The sequence below is a fragment of the Barbatula barbatula genome (genome assembly GCF_947034865.1).
Source record: "Barbatula barbatula genome assembly, chromosome: 17".
Taxonomy (NCBI): Eukaryota; Metazoa; Chordata; class Actinopteri; order Cypriniformes; family Nemacheilidae; genus Barbatula; species Barbatula barbatula.
The window spans coordinates 8342379-8359962 of NC_136780.1; the positions used below are offsets into that span (position 1 = coordinate 8342379).

A 17584-nucleotide genomic window follows, 5' to 3' on the forward strand; every position below is an offset into this window, starting at 1 on the left:
GTGATCTCAGTCATACGACACAAAGTGCTTGCTATGTTCACAATAAAACAAGACAAAATTTAGACCAACTATTCAATCTAACAACTGTAGCATAAATGTAGTTACTTAAACTCAGAAAGAATAAATTCTAGCTACTGTGCTAGTGTGCATGAGGACCGTCTTTAATGATTGATGATTGGCTCTTTTTCTCATATTGAGTTTTTACCCACTCACAGTAATAAAACTGTAGCATTCTATCATAATGTATCTATATAGGCTACCTATATATCATCATTTAAAATCTATAATCTATCTATACATCATTAAATAATCGATATGTAATTATTTAATATCTAAAAATGTTCTATAATTTATAGATCATTATTCAAATATAAAATATATAAAAAAATATATGTAATTATTTTATATCTTTAATCTTTCTATAATCTGTACGGCATTATTTTATATCTATTATCGTTCGGTTGATTTTGATGGTTGGGTTGTTACAATAAAATCTACCATTTGAAAGTTATAACTGAGCTTGTCGAAACAGCTCTCTTTTTATAATAGTTAAACATAATAATTATCGATCATTTTTCTTTTCCTCGAAAATATCTGGAGCCCAGGGCCAATCGCTACAGCTGGGTCATTGCACTGGACTGGAAATAAAACTGACAAAGCACGAGCCATTGGCCTTTGGGCAAAATCTATTGACTGGACCCAGTTCCCTCTGGCCCTTTCCCCACAGAAAAAATGGCACAAAATGTTCTATTTAGACTTTGAGGGGGAAAATGTGAATCATTACTATCCACCAGGCTGTGAAGAATGACACGAGTGAGACATGACATCATCACAATACAGCGACAAAGAAGAAAATACAGAGAGCGCAAGGCGCATACTGATGGCTGTGTTTCATGCTCCACATACTGTATGACAGGTCACTAAGTGCAGTCAATGCAAGGAGGTTAAATTGGCTGCAATAAACAGTTTTGAGCAATCGCATTAACTCGGCTTGCCCTGACCAAAACTACAACTGTGCACAAATGAAGAAATATCAGGGAGGTCTGATCTCCAATTGTCATATTTCAAACTGGGTGTTTAGATAATTAAACCACTTCTAAAAGCGCATGGATGTATTTGTACTGTATCAAAATATACTGTATTGTTTGTAATTAAGGTAATTTGGGTGCATTCAGGTATCTGAATACTTTCTGGTTGTCACATTTGGTGAATCATTTCCATTATTAAAGTGAAGCATTAAGCGCTAGAGCTCACCTTCATCACATATGCCAGGTTTGGCCACTTCTATTTTCCTCTGTTTCTTGCAGGAAGCCAAGCGCAGATCACAGTCGTTGTTGTATGTGGTGCCGTCGCTGCCGCACACAGGTTTAACCGGCTGACCTGTGCACTCCTGACATTCACACTTGTTCTGCACGCACCGCGCTCCCCAGCTACAAACCGTGCTGCCACAAGTTTCTGATCACATACACAAATCACAGGACAGGAACATTGAGATACAAACAGAAAGACACAAGAAACATTTCCTTTCAACACCTCTTGAACACATTCACATAGGTTTGTAAACCACAAGAACTGTAGAGTTCAGTTGTGCATGTGGAACAATGAAAAGGGCATAACATGATTTGGAAGACCGATTGCATGGATATATGCATCGTTTTTTTACTAAATCAAACTGGTGAATGCATGGACATGTATGACGATGATAGCTGGACTGATTTCAGGGTTGCGCAGAATTCAGAAATTAAGACTTGGCTTCTTTTTAATTCATGAGTTGGAATTTCAATTGAGCTGGTGACAGGATGCTGAATTACAACTAAAACTAGAATGACAGGAAGAAGAATTCAATTAAGTTTGACACATTTGCATAACAGACTTTCTTTAGTCCAAACCAACTACAAAACAAGTTATATTCAGTTAAGACAGGTCACACTTTCCTTTTAGTCTGGGAAACATGGCCAAAGTTGTTCATTTCATGCATTAAGTTTCACGTTTATTGGCTCTATTGCAAATAATTAACACATTAGGCTAGTTCTGTAAAATTGTTGCTCTATAAAAATATGATAAACAAATTAAATTTTAATAAAAACGTATTACTAAGTATAAAGAGCACACATCTAACACCATGGATATCATCGGGTTAACCTTACTTCCTTACAAAGAAATGCCATTGGATTTCAGCATCCGGTTTGCTACCGCACGTCAAATTGACTTCAAATTAAGACGTTGAATCCGAATTTAAAAGACAATCTCAATTCAATTCTGATCAGCGCACAACTCACTGCATTCTCCATAGGCCACCACTTTCAGATCCAGCTGATTAGTGCAGGCTTTCACGTTCAGCTTGCATTCGTTGTCGTACGTCAACCCGTCGCTGCCACACACCGGCTGTCGCATCTCCAAACAGCCTTTGGGGCAAACGCAGCGGCCAGTCTGAGTGTCGCAGATCGCGCCAAATGAGCAGTTGGTGCAGGACTCGTCCGCTGAAATGAAAGTGTGATGTCAGTGAAGAGATTTGAGATGCAGATTCTACCATCAGCTTCAGCCCCCTGTACGAATCTCTCCGCAAATTCAATCCTAAAGCATCCTTCTTCAAATCGTCATGTACGAGAGAGACGCTGCTGTGTTCACATGCTTGCACGACACTGGTGTTGGGTATCTTAGTGAGTCATTTATATTCGATCAGTGGCCGAACAGATTAGAAATATGGCTATAATGACGTTGCATTTTAATATTTTTGCACGAAAATAGGACTTATTACTACTTTTATTCTCACCCACCCACCCAGCTGCCCTCCCATCCCATCAGTTCAGCCGTGGTTCTCCTCCTGCCGTATATTAGATATCTCGCTATGATTTTTGAAAGCCCAATTAATCAGTAAAACAAAACGTGCTTCCAACAGGCAGGGAGGAAGCGCGGCCAATGACAATTACACCTGCGGGATTGCATTAGAGCAACTGATATCACATTCAATTAGTGCTGGGGTAATAACAACAGCTGATTTACTGTTAATGGGGAGAGGTCCTAATGCATAAATCTCTCATCTCTCATCTCCCAACCTGTTTATTACGCATTAATAAAGTGACCTCGTCTTCGCTCGGTCAGCCTCGGGGCTTGAGCGCTCGGTCGGCTTATTACACGCGGTTCAGCGTTCTGCCCAGCGGCCGACTAAAAGCGTATTGCCGTGACAGTTCGATGCAGGGCAATAAATCACAGTCTCCTGGGCGCAGGTATCGTCCTTTATCAGATGCGTCTTGATAAAGGTGTTTCTTTATCGGTTGCATCCTGTGTCTGTGAGTTCATGGACGATGGTGCCAAACATATGTTCGTTCATTTAGCATAAGACAATGCTTAAGTATACAGAGGGAAGGAATGACATAAAGTCACCCAACAGCAACGTGAAAGACTGAGAGATTGCTAAGAAAAAAACTGGCTTTTTTATTTTATTTAAATGTATAAATGTTTTAAATAATCCTAAAATACGTGTAAATTAAATACATTAGTATTGTGGGGTTTAAACATGAATATGAACTTGTTTTCTTTGCAGTATTCAAGAGCTTCAAGATTTGGACCAGTTGCAAATAAATGCAATGAAATTTGGGAGAATTCCTGTCACTAGTTTACAGAATGAACAAAAAATGTAATTTTGCTAAAAAATTTACCTTTAAATAGTAAGTTTAGAAAAACAGCAAAAAAAATTTAAATGGTCTCCTTATATTTTTTTTGGGACACTATATGTTTGTCTATTTCTTTTTGTAGTTCTCTCACACCTGAGCGGTTAACTGTTCTCTCTTTGGCCACAAGAGAGGAAGCACGTTCTTAAATGTTGGATGCACAGCAGCGCCTTTTTGTAAATAGCCGTAAAAATCCCCCAGCGATTGGTGCTTGGGCAAGGGCACCTGCTCTAATAGTCTGCTCCATCTCCTGCAAGTTTATATTTACTGCCCTCTCACTTTCTTCCCCGCCTGATGATTTTTCTTCTTCCGCCAGCTCAGTGTCTCGCAGGTGACCTATATCCCCCGACCGTGGCCGCTAACATTTCAATCACCAGTAAAAACTGCCTGTTTGCTGCCGACTCTTTGATTTTCTTGCATTTAAATGTATACGCAACGGCTCTCGGGGGGACAGTTATTACGCGCTTCATTACGACGGCGCGCTTCCCTGCCATTGCACGACAAGGTCAGGCGCCACTGAAAGGCGTGAAAAAAAGCAGAATAATAAACAATGTCAATCATATCTCTATCAGACTGCACCTGAACTATAAAGATAGGGGCATTTATAGGTCTCCCCTCTAAGCAGAGAAAATTAAATGAAACTTGGCCGAGAGCATTGCATGCTCACGTTGCTACAAACAGTGACCCACATGCAAGCGTTCAAGAACAAATCCACACAAACACAGCTGGGGTCTGAGTAAGGCCTGAATGGGTCGGATAATTAACGCAGATAATAACAGAAGTCACTTGCGGCAGAGAGCTTCGCTGTGTACACGGCTCTAAATGAACAACACTTCCTTCTGTGTGATTAGATGTTTGGGCCGGTCTTTATTGCCCTGTTCCATTGACACTTACTTCAGCGAGCAGCCGGCCGCAGCAATGGTGCTGTAAAACTAATGCGGCAAGAGCATGGTTGGTTTTAAAAATTCATCTAGATGTCCACCTTCTGCATAAAAACATACATTTAGAAATGTCTCTGAGGTTTTGTGTCCATATAATGGAAGACTATGGTGGCCAGTGTTGTTTAGTTAGCAACATTCTTCAAAATATATTCTTTTGTGTTAATCCATACAGGTTTGAAATGACAATTTTCATTTTTGGGTGAACTATCCCTTTAAGTTTAATACAGCTTTCATTTCGATTGCTTCTATAGGACCCACCAAGCCTATTTCTTTGGCTTTGTGGGTAGTTAAGCTGATGTTCCAGAAGCCTCTGCGGAGAGCGATATCGGCATCATATGCCATTTACTATCTGGCAACATATACTGTATGATGGGCGGCACTGCAATAAAGAGCAACTCTATCCTGAGGCGCTCTTTTCCGAGATGAATCCTGCCGCTACCAAATGACCCCCAGCATCCATTTCAAAGACTCCATCCACACACGCTCCAAATCTGCCACTGCGAGCGCATCACACTTCTTTAAAACGTCAACACTAAAGCCTCACCCCGCGCTCTCTGAACTTAAGTCGACGACGAAATAGACAGGCAAGTTTAGCTGAGATCCACGAGAAAGTCCACTTAATATTCCTCACCCAGGTGAACAGACAAAAGACAACAAAACATGATTTACAAGCCTTTTGTGAGGAATACACACAAATATGTGAGGGAGAGCGGGTTTCTCCGCAGACTTATCAGGAGTGCGCTTACAAAGGCAGACAAAAAAAAACATGAGTCATGCAAACAATTACCGTGAAGGATGCTGCACTCTTTAATTCTAACTTAAGTGCATCGTTTCAAAAAAAGGTCGCAGAGGAGGAAAATTACAGCCCTCTCTCGAAATATCGCTGGAGTGCTTAAGTGCAGGGGGTGGACGAGATGAAAAGCAACGAGGGAGTGAGTGGCATCAATGTGTGTACCCACCACATGGTCCTTTGTGCTGTATCTGTATTTGTTTCTGTAGGGCGCATCCCATGGCCTTCATTTGGCATGAGCTGCTGTATGTGTGCCCGTCGTTGCCGCAAACGGGGTCTTGGTCCTGCGGACACACGTCCGAGCACTCGCACACGGCATCGCCGTTCTTCACCACGCACGCCGCTCCGAACTCGCAGATCTTCTTCAGGCAGGGGCTCTCCAGGTTGAGATCTGCTCCAAAAAGTTAAGAGACATGAGTTACCATACAGATGAGAGTAAGTAAGGAGAGAAGGGAAGAGAGGACTTGTAGAAAGAGTTGGGGTCGGGAGGATCAAAACAATGTTTAAACACGTACAGGACAGTATACACTGCAGGAGCTAAATACGACAAACTTCATGTCCCAGTAATTCTGGGATTTTAAAGGATCCATCTGTAGAGAACAGAAACAAGACACACGAGTGACTTGATTCTTTCAAAAATGATGATACATTCTCCATACTTTCTTGATTCTGAGGCGGAAATATTTATTTAATTACAAACAAACAAATAGAACACCAAAAATCTCTTGTATTCTGCTCAAACAATAATAATTCAAGAATTTACCCCTACATTTAAATGTGTTGCCATACTTTAAACTACGTGACTTCAATTTCAATTTAAGAGTTAATTCACTTTGAAGTTTCTAACACAACATTTCACTTGGACCCATTCTATTGTTTTTCTCTACCCATAATGCCTGATGATCTGATATAATGTCCTAAGAACCAGTTACTGCACAGATAAGCATCCGCGCGGGGCTCCACGTTTTGTAGCCCCAAACACGCGGCTTCCTTTGACCGTCCAATCAGAACACTAACTACCTACATCTAATTTCATGCATCGCTACCGATCCTCTCTCAACGGCGCACAGACTGCAAAAAAGGGAGACATACACAAAGGAAAACACAAAGCATCATGGCAGAAAAGGGAGTGCTCTAGTTAATAATTCAGTGCGCTGGGTTACAGCGCAGATATGAAATATGAACATGAGAGTAAGTTGCTGGGACTCTCAGTGGTGCCACGGCAGCTCCACTGTAAGTTCATTAACCGCTGCAGTTAGCAGACAGAGGGCTGGGGGAGACGGGGACTGAGAACAAGACTGCTTCTGATGCTCACAGAGAGAGAGAGAGAGAGAGAGAGAGAGAGAGAGAGGGAGGGAAGAAGTAGGTCAGCAGTGTACCAGCATAGCTCACTTTCCTCTGGAGCAGAACTGTTGTCCCCTAGTACGCCTTTATTTTGCCCAATACGACTGTTTCTTTAAGAAGTTGGTAAGAGGTTTCTGGGGGAAATCCCCAAAAAGATACGACACCCTGACAGCACACATACACATACATCTCACAAAACGTCTATTTACATCTGCAAGACGTATTTTTTATTTATTTGAACATCTGCAATGCGTCTCTGAGATGTTTCCTGTCAGATGTCATTTAGACATCTTAAAGATGTTTGAAAGATGTTTATGTTTTACATTAAGAATGTTTGTATGTATGTTTCCTAAGACGTTGATCAGACGTTTTGAAACTGCAGATGTTTCCCAGATCCTTAGTAGACATCTTACAGACATTCCTAATATCAATTTTCAATCTGTATGATTTTGTAAATGACAAATGAAGTTGAACAAAATGTTGCTGCTTCTTTTTATTGCCTTGTAAAAGTAAACAATGAGATTTCAGTGAACAATAAATATTTTCTTCGAAAAGTGCTTGTTCCTCACACAAACTACTTCTAGAATAGGACTTCTGTCAGTTTTGAGGCTTGGAGGGTAAAAATCGAGCATCTCTTTTTGCACTCTGTGAAAATAAAAAAAAATCACATGGGTTTGAATGAAAAACATGGGAGTGAGTAAATGTTGACCAAATTTCCGGTTGCGCTATTCCTTTAAATTAAAAGTAAACAAAGCACCGCACATTTGTATGCTTTGGGTTTAGGGGGCTATGGGGTGGCGAAATGCTAGAAGATTAAATGTGATGTGTTTGCACTCTGCACTAAGATTAAAGACATGTCAACATAAAGGGCAGCACGTCAGGTTCAATCAAGTACTGTGAGAGAGGAAAAATGACAGGGTGACGGTAAATGTTTGCAGGTGCATGTTGGTTTGTGTTGGCTAGTGTGGAGGTGATGCTTGTTTGTTTGTTTGTTTGCTTGCCTTTGTACATGTATACATATAAATTAGACGAATGTGTGTATGGCATCCCTCCTCCTCTGTGTTATTTTAAGTGTGTATGTGTAGGCACCCCCTACCTGTGCTTCCTAGGGTGCTGTCACGGCAGTAATTATTCCTGAATTAGATCCCATCGTAGTCAAATAATATAACAGGCTCGCTGATACATTTAATATCACACACAAACAGGCATCGCGCTGTCTCCGGATAAATAAAAATAGCTTTCTTTTACAATATGATGGTGACAAATAAGCACAAAATAATACAGGAGAACAAATTACTGTTTTGGTTTGAGGTTCTAGAATGGAGAAGAGAGATGCTTTGGTGCATTTTTCTAAAATCTAGTGAGCTGCCTAGGGCGCCTAAAAGTAGGAAATTTCATTTAAAATTCTACCTACAAGATACCTCATTTCAGCCAAACCCTCAGGTGTGGTCACAATGTACAGAATTCAAAACTCCATTTGCTTGCACATGCTAAAACATATTCTTTATTGTAACTTGGTTAAGTGTAACTCTTATGTGCAAATTATCATTAGCAGAAGTGCGTTCAAAATGAGTCACAACCCATGATTGGTAGCACACTAAGAAGAACTTAAGATGTATTGTGTCCATTAAATGATTTAGCAATCGTCTATTTTCAGTATTGACACATGAAACTTGGATCTATCTAGCAAACTCTCATATGGCCCCAGACTCTGGGATTTAGTGAATGGCTTGGGACGGTGTGAGATTGGAACGCAACCCCTATATCTAACCTCTTCCCGGCAACTCCATTAAATCCCACCCAACATCTGAAAGATGCTGCATGGGAGAAGAGGGAGAGCATATCAAACTTATATCAAGCTAAGTACGCATCAAAAGACGCATTTCGTGCTGCCAAGCACGTTTTTCTTCTCCACCACACACATACCCTTTCTAAACCCACACATGTACCCACTCTAACTACAAAATAAAAACACAAGTGGGAAGCAAACAGGTTACCATCACGACTACTGTGTTCCTCGGCTTATCTAAAAGTGTCCTACAGTGGAAATTCTTCTAAAGGAAAGCTTCCGCTGGAACAGGGCTATTGATTTCTCTGCCGAGAAGGAGAGCTTAAAATATGCCCCGAACTGGCACGTAAGCGTGTAAACAGTGGATCTCTGCCTAATTTTGCAGGCTTTGAAAGTGGGCTTTTCCTCCAGATCTCCTCTCCCAACACCTCTCCATCTGCGCGATCTAAGCGCCGAGCTGGAAGACGATGAGTTCGGGCTCATAAGTAAAGCCCTTTTGGCCTTCAGAATGGTGTGATGACCCGTTTCTCATGGCACATCTCCTAAAATCTTACTGCAGCCTCCGATAATGCCTCGTCCCGAACTGTTCTTTGTTTCCTTAAAAAGATGAAATAATTTTTCACCCTTAAAGAACACAGAGGCGGAAAAAAGAAAAAGAAAACCGCCGCTTATACGTACTCAATTTCTTACGCTCTCTTATTTTGTTTTTTATCTCTGGGGTTGAAAAAAATTGAGCAGATTTAATACGATCTCGGAGAAATAACGTTGCATGCAGCTACGATTACATACTTTGTAAAAAAAAAAAACACCTGCCTTTGGTATAGTGAGATAGCTTGCATATTCTCTCAGTTAAAAATGAGTCCTTTTCTCAGAGTGGCAGAGCCTCTTTGAAATAGTGGGCTGCCATCCCTGAGGCCTGTGCTTCAGTGCCAGTCTTCAAGGACTCCAGCTGTACGCTGGATGACAGCCATATGCCTTTTTGAGACTGCCACTGGGATGAGATGCACACACAATTGGCACATTTGAAGTTTTTTCGAGTTTCACGTACATAACGATGAGGAAAGCTAAGTAAAAAGAAATTGAGGTTGAAAAGTGTCAGGGTACTTTAATTAGGAGCCCACATGAAAATGTGAGCGTGCGGGTGTGGTAAAGCAGGCCTGAGAATGAGAAGGTGTGAGGAAATAGCAGGCCTTGGAAGAGCTCAGTAATAGCTGTGATCAGGAACTGTGGGCCGAGGGTGTCGCACTCTTCAGGCCCCTTCTGCCACATTTGGAGGTTCTCTGAGGTGTTATATAATAGCCGTGGAGTAGCCCCGCCCCAGCTCAACAATTACCATGCACACTCAAACTACAATTGTTCGTGTAACGTTTAATTACTGCCACTAAAACGCAGTGTTAAGGGGTCTAAACACAGAACGCATACAAAGGTTCATTTTTCTTTAATGGGGGGCCAACGTGCTTTATCCTGACACCCCGCCCACCCAGTGGACACACCCATTCTTGGAAGAGTTCACACAAAAATACAAATTCTGCTTGTTCACCTGGAAGTCAATCACACATATTTTTTTAGTACACTACAAAGGACCCTACGAAGGACACTACAAAGGACACATAATTTTTTAGTACACTACGAAGGACACATAATTTTTTAGTACACTACGAAGGACACATAATTTTTTAGTACACTACGAAGGACACATAATTTTTTAGTACACTACAAAGGACACTACGAAGGACCCTACGAAGGACACATAATTTTTTAGTACACTACGAAGGACACTACGAAGGACCCTACGAAGGACACATAATTTTTTAGTACACTACGAAGGACACTATGAAGGACCCTACGAAGGACACATAATTTTTTAGTACACTACGAAGGACACTACGAAGGACCCTACGAAGGACACATAATTTTTTAGTACACTACGAAGGACACTACGAAGGACCCTACGAAGGACACATAATTTTTTAGTAAACTACGAAGGACACATAATTTTTTAGTACACTACGAAGGACACATAATTTTTTAGTACACTACAAAGGACACTACGAAGGACCCTACAAAGGACCCTACGAAGGATTTTTTTTATATTAAGCTTAACTGAGAGATTCCAGTTACAATATGCATTATAGGAAAAAGAGTTGAAGAAAAAAGTCACTTTTGTGGCAAGGTTGCCAGTTCTGAAAAACTAATGGCCAATCAAAACAATCCCAAAACTGCCAAAATACCCCAAATGCCTCCAATAACCAAAATCCCCAAATGCCTCCTGCACACAAATCATGCAGTTGATGTGGAAATGTCAAAATGCAGAACTATTACAAGGACCCTACGAAGGACACATAATTTTTTAGTACACTACGAAGGACCCTACGAAGGATCCTACGAAGGACACATCATTTTTTAGTACACTACGAAGGACACATAATTTTTTAGTACACTACGAAGGACCCTACGAAGGACACATAATTTTTTAGTACACTACGAAGGACACTACGAAGGACACTACGAAGGACCCTACGAAGGACCCTACGAAGGACCCTACGAAGGACACATAATTTTTTAGAACACTACGAAGGACCCTACGAAGGACACATAATTTTTTAGTACACTACGAAGGACACATAATTTTTTAGTACACTACGAAGGACACTACGAAGGACCCTACGAAGGACACATAATTTTTTAGTACACTACGAAGGACACTACGAAGGACCCTACGAAGGACACATAATTTTTTAGTACACTACGAAGGACACATCGAAGGACACATAATTTTTTAGTACACTACGAAGGACACATAATTTTTAGTACACTACGAAGGAACCTACGAAGGACACATCATTTTTTAGTACACTACGAAGGACAATAAAAAATAAAAGCTTCTGACCGTTCTCCCGCTGCATTTTTTATTACTAAATAGACTATCGACGATGACGTCACTGCACACGTAGCCGGTTTATTACTATGCACGTAAACAAGTGAAAACAGTGAATTCCATGCATAAATTGAATAAATGGAAGAATTTCATACAGGTTTGAAAGACTGAAATGAAAACATTTTTGTTTTGGGGGGTTGAACTATTATTATATGATTAACCGCAATTTCTTGACAGCACATACTATGGGAGTCTCTGTAAGCCCCTTAGGTGGAATACCATCCATCAAATCTGCACGAAACTTAGGAAGTTTAACACGGCGTGTATGACTGTAAACGCTAAGAATTATTCTGGCGAACTGCTGAACCACATGCATATGGAGATCTGCTCGGCTTTAAGCCTCGTATCAGGATTACGGTGCATGTGCGAATCGTGATATGAGCGTTCACACGAGCGTGAGAAAACAGCGGCTTTTCAATCCATACGCTTCCTCACATCTTGCCAATACGAGAAGAGTTTGTGAGTTCTAGCAAGCTGTGCGTGTCTCACTTCCTGTGTCTCTGCATATCAAACCGCTGAAGCTGTGACATCCCCTCGATTAACTTTTTCCTCACTTTCGTTCCCTACCTTCTGATTCTGCTTGAGGGGGAAACATTTATTAGCGTGTATGAAAAGGTGTGAAGAAAATAGAGAGAAGGGAGTATTAGCATGACACAAGCGTAAATCCCCCCAGAGGCAGTGTTTGGTTTCTGCAGGAGCGCTTATCACTAAACAATGGCTTCAAGGGCGTCTAAACTTTCTTTCCCTCACCCATGGAACTAATTCTGTTGCTTTCTCCGCACCAAGTGAGGACATGGATGAGGTAACTTGAAACCGGACAGGCGGAAAGCAAGAACAGTGGATAACACGATTGAAGGAAAGGAGGAGGAAAATATCCCTACCGAAAATAAACACCTTAAACCAGCCCAAAACAGTCTATTTGATCTACAGCTGGTTTAGTTGGTCTACCTGCTAGCCCCTAAAGGGATAGTTCAACAAAAAACACAAATTCTGTCATCATTTACCCCACCCCCCTTGACATTTAAAACATTATGACATAATGACTTTCATTCCTCTGCAGAACATAAAAGAAGATATTTTGAAGAATGTTGAGACGCTTCTACTGTATGGACACAAAACCAATTCAAGTCATACACATTTTAAATGACAAGAGGATGAATAAATGATGACAGAATTCAAATTTTTGGGTGAACTATCCCTTTAAATCCATCATCTTTTTTCAGCTGGGAAAACAAAAACACAAAGCGAACGGATCGAAAGCAGATGGGAAGCATTGCGCATAGCACTTAAAACAGGAAAGAGAAAGGCAAGCAGAGGAAGATGAGGGGATGGAGGTAAACAAGCAGGAAGGCAGATGTGAATTACAGAAGCGTGCCTTACAAAGAGCCTCCTAACACAAACACTGAGCTTTCCAAACTTACAACATTGACCCAGATTCAACCTCTCCTCTCAAAGCGCAGTGCAAAGGTTCATGGCAATTATAATCCCGCTACCCCGGCTCTTCAATCTACACGTCTAATTGGATTCATTACACACATCTCTCTGGGCCCTCCAAAGTTCAATGGGTGCTTAACTTGTTATTGTTTCTTTTTTCCACAGCGAAAAAAATCCAGGTTTGTGCTGTTATCAGCACAAGATGCTAATCAAATAAATATGCAAATGATAAATATTAATCAGAGCGCCTTGTCACCTGGGGCGCCCGATTCCCAGGCACCTCTTTTCACTGAGCTCTTGCTCAATGACATTGCGAGCAAGTCTGCTCCCATTTTAGTCTTTATGAGCTACTGCCGTGAGAAAAGAATGAGAGAGACAGATAGCGAGAGATGGTGTATTCTTAGGTTCTGCTCAATGCAGGCTACGAAACATCCTCCGGACTATAATGACAGCTGTGTATTTAGGTCAGCTTCATTTGCTGGATCCATCTTGCGTTGCTGCTTAGAGAAACAGACTGCTCTCTTCGCTTATCATTAGGAGTCCATTACGGCCGGCACACCCACTGAGTTATAGAGATCTGAAATTACACTGAGCAAGGCTGAGTGGCGATAATGCACAAAGCTCATCAGTCAAGAATTCAGTCAAAGCAGACGCTGTTTTTAATTTGATGCGAATGAAAATGACGCTGTGAGGGATGTAAAACATTCTGTTAATTCGATGTACAGTTGTGTACCTTGGTGTTGACTATTTGGTCAATAAAACTTGAAAATTAGTCTGTTCACGAATTTCTAGTACACAAGAAAGCACAAACAACCAACTGCACATATATAACCAATTTAAAATGTTAAACAAATATTTTTAAGATTTAATTATATTAAAAGTTTTAAAGTGATAGTTCACCCAAAAATGAAGATCGTTCTAAACCTGTATATATGTATTTGTTCCCAAAGGAAGATATTTGGAAAAATGTCAAGCTGATCTCACTCCCCATTGACTCCCATAGTATTTATTGTCCCTAAATGGCAGTAAATGGGGGATGAGATCTATTTGGTTAATGACATCCTTTGGATTCATCGGAACAAAAACAACTAGGCAGATTTGGAGGGTGAGTAGAAAAAGACAGGACTTTCATTTTTGGGCGAACTATCCCTTTAACAAGCAAGTGCTTCTGTAAGATTGTTTACAAGTGTCTATATTCCCATCTCACATTGTATAACCACAAACATTTTTGTAAGGAATAAATGGAATGTATTTTCATCCCTCGCTGTGTCATTTTCACCCACTTCAAGTTAAATATCTACACAGATTTTCTGTTTAATTTGAAAGATTCCATCCCTGTATCCTTGTAACTCATACAATCTGTGTGTGTTGAAGAAAAAAATCTGGTTCTTTATGAGAAGCCTGGCTGAAAAATGAGAACATCTCTGACGGGATGTTTCTGGAACTGTTGGTGATGGAAATGACATCCTGTAAGATGATGCCACCGCCATACCGTCAGGGAGCATAAAGGGGGCGGAGCTCGAACCCTATACCATTTATTTCCTTCTCAGGCCTGTCTTTCACACATCCACCACTGCTTCTATTGACGTGAGGTGCTTAGATTCATCTGCTGCCTCACAAATAACAACCTTAGAAACCCACACTGATATTAACAGAGCCTGAACTCTATATAACCAGCATGATGTTCTATCAACAGGACCTAATCTTGCCTTGCGTATCTTGGGTCTTTTGTTCTCAATATATCTACATCTACCAGGTTTTTTCTCATTTCCTCATACGCCGCGTCTCACGTTGACCTTTCTCAGCACCAGACATTTCTTTCATTTCGGAACGAATTGCATCTCTGTAAAAGCAGAGCTGACCCAGCGACCCAGCTGTATTTCTCTCGGAGGACAACAGGTAGCCGACCATGTCAGCGGCCGGAACAGAATTCTGACACGCTTGCCGCTTCAAAGTCCTCAAACCTGCATGTGTGCACACACAGAGCGACTCCGCCATTGATTTGCGTGTGCCGAAAGGTCCATTTAAACGTTTCCCACTGCGCTTTGTCACAAATGAATGTCTACTACAGGACTGACACCATAAAAATGTCTGTTGCGTCCTGTCTAAACTGAAATTAATGAGGGAGAGGAAAACTGAGCTGAAGAGAGAAAACAAGTGAGGTGACAGAAGCAAAAACCGAGACAAAGCTAAACTTTCTGCATTAAACATCAAACTGAATCCAGGTGTCCAAAGCGCAACACTTTGTTCATCAAAACTCTATATCTTCTCCAGCATGAAAGGCAGCCGGCCTGGCTCAGGTCCGCCAGTGGGCTTTTGATGTTTAATTAATGTTCTGTTTGCGGAAAATGCAAATAAAAATAAATGTTTAAAAAAAGCATACTGTAACTTGCCACCAGCGAAAGCCTGAGAGGACCAAAACCTTTACTTTGTCAGAAATAATGAAATAAATCAGACGACAGAAGCTCTATGCCTCTTTACATGTTAATTTATGCATCTTTTGCTGAAGACTAGAAAACAATCCTAATGAGTCACGGAGGCTGATAGTGAAGAGAGAAGAAAGAAAGTGAGAAGGAGGGGAAAAGAGAGACGCATCCAGCTTCATATTTACCTCATATGTGCTGCCAGGAAGTAAGACACATAGCATTGGGAATATAAAGCTGAGATATTTCTGTACCATTAATATGTGTTTGAATTCTGATCCCTGCCAAAACAGCCCTGGATTAACTTCCTCTGCCCATAATTAACATGCTGCCCAGAACCTGTTTTTTTTCTGTTGTCTGCATTTTTGGTTTGGAGAGGAAAGTAAAACTCAAAGTTTACTTTCGGTTGTCCTTGAAAATACTTTGGTTATGCAACTTATAATTGAAAATTGTTCACCCAAAAATAAAAATCCTGTCATTTATTCACCCTCATCTTGTTTAACCTGTACATGATTGTTTCTTCTGTGCAACACAAAATAAGATTATTTGAGAAATTTGGTTTCGAACCCATGACCAGGGCCAGACGGAATATGCAGACTTTTTTTGTTAATTATGCGCAGAATCTTTTTCTTAATCTGCGGAATTCTGCGGAATAGTTTTTAAATTGTTTGAAATGTGTTATAAGTAAAAAAATATTTTAAAATAAATATGTTAAAAGATTTGAGAGAATGGGCCTTTAAACTTTACAAAATAAAAGCATTTACACATCAGCTGTCAAAATTGCAATTAAAACTATATAAAAACGTTATGAACATGTTTTATAAACACCATTATTGAATACAGACCTACTTGTTTTTTATAATATACATTTTACATGCAGAATGACATATTTTTTTAATGATGATCATGTAAACTGTGCACAGTTCACAGCTTTAGACTATGACGATCTCAGTCGTGTTTTTAACTACTTTAATGGATCTTTCAGTGATACTGTTTCAGCACATGTGATGAAGAAGAAAGGAATTAATGTGGAAAAAAACATAAGCGCTTTAACAAACTTGTTTGCTCATTGCATTGTTGTGTGTGAGTTTGCTGCGTCTGATTACGCAGCGCTTCTTAAACCCAAGTATAATGTGTAGGCTAAGCTTGCTTTTATCAACAAAAACACGTGAAACCATATCGTGTGGACATTTATATAGACAGGCTGCTTAGTTATTGGTTTTTACTTTTGCTTTGCGTGAGGTAAAATTCGCTTGTTCTAGCCTACTTTAGAAACGATCACGATCTATAAGATTCGCTTAAGCAGACTGTGGATGTCTTTGGAATCGATCACGCCATAAAATCGTCAGATTTGAACCCTAAACACAGAAGTACTTGATGCATACTCAATCAAATACAAGGTACTATTCCGCGGATACCTGCGGATTCCGTCTGGCCCTGCCCATGACCTTGGCATTGGTAACACCATGCTCTAACCACTGAGCTAAATATAATCTTTTGTGTCCTGCATAAGAAAGAAAGTCATACAGGTTTGGAATGACAGGATTGGTGAGTAAATGATGAAAGAATTCTCAGTTTTTGGATAAACTACCCCTTTAGGCAATCTACTACTGTACTAAATGTGTCACGCTACATGTCCAATGAGATTAAAGGACTTCAACTCACATATAAACATATCTATGATTTTTCCTCCTCTCTTCAGTCTTCTTAAGTTATGTATTTCTTACGACACTTTTACTAGCTATAGGGTTCACAGGAATACTAAGATGGCAGCACCTACCAAGGCATGCTGCATGCATGCGTCCATGCCAGCGGGTACTAAGGGAACAACAGGGGTCATAAAGAAGGGCATCAGAAGTAAGAGGAAGCTAATAAAACTTCCACTGAAAGTGACAATAACACCATGAAGTCTAGAGCTGAAGGGAGGGCCACTCCAACACAATCCATCACACAAAATAGAGAGAAAGAAAGGGTTGAGACAGAAAGAAGACCAGCCCATTTGAGGGCCACCTGAAGGAGACCTACAGAATCCCAACAAGAAAGGTCAAAGGTTGAACTCTTTCCCGCTCTCAAGGGGTGGTGTGTCCGACAGCAGCCCTGAGCAGACGTCACACGGACAAAGACAGACAGAGAGACGCACTGGAACAGAAAAAACACGGTTTAAAGACAGCCAAAAAAGCACATAAAAGGGAGGAAGGACCGAGGGGGAAATGACGAGACAGTTGAACATGGAAGGGCTGGCGTGGAGAACTGG

General features: G+C 40.7%; 1 protein-coding gene across 4 annotated transcripts in view; it reads right to left on the minus strand.

The window, feature by feature from the left end:
- agrn (agrin) overlaps nt 1-17584 on the minus strand; it is a 203290-nt gene that overhangs the window by 52443 nt on the left and 133263 nt on the right. For all 4 annotated transcript variants that reach the window (XR_013787839.1, XM_079477927.1, XM_079477926.1 and 1 more), the window contains 3 exons: nt 5572-5793; nt 2280-2480; nt 1255-1455 (listed from right to left, as the gene is read on the minus strand). Coding sequence is in view for 3 of the 4 variants with exons in the window: in XM_079477927.1 (XP_079334053.1) it covers nt 1255-1455; nt 2280-2480; nt 5572-5793 (624 nt within the window). In the remaining variant the exon portion in view is untranslated. The remainder of the gene's footprint in view (nt 1-1254; nt 1456-2279; nt 2481-5571; nt 5794-17584) is intronic.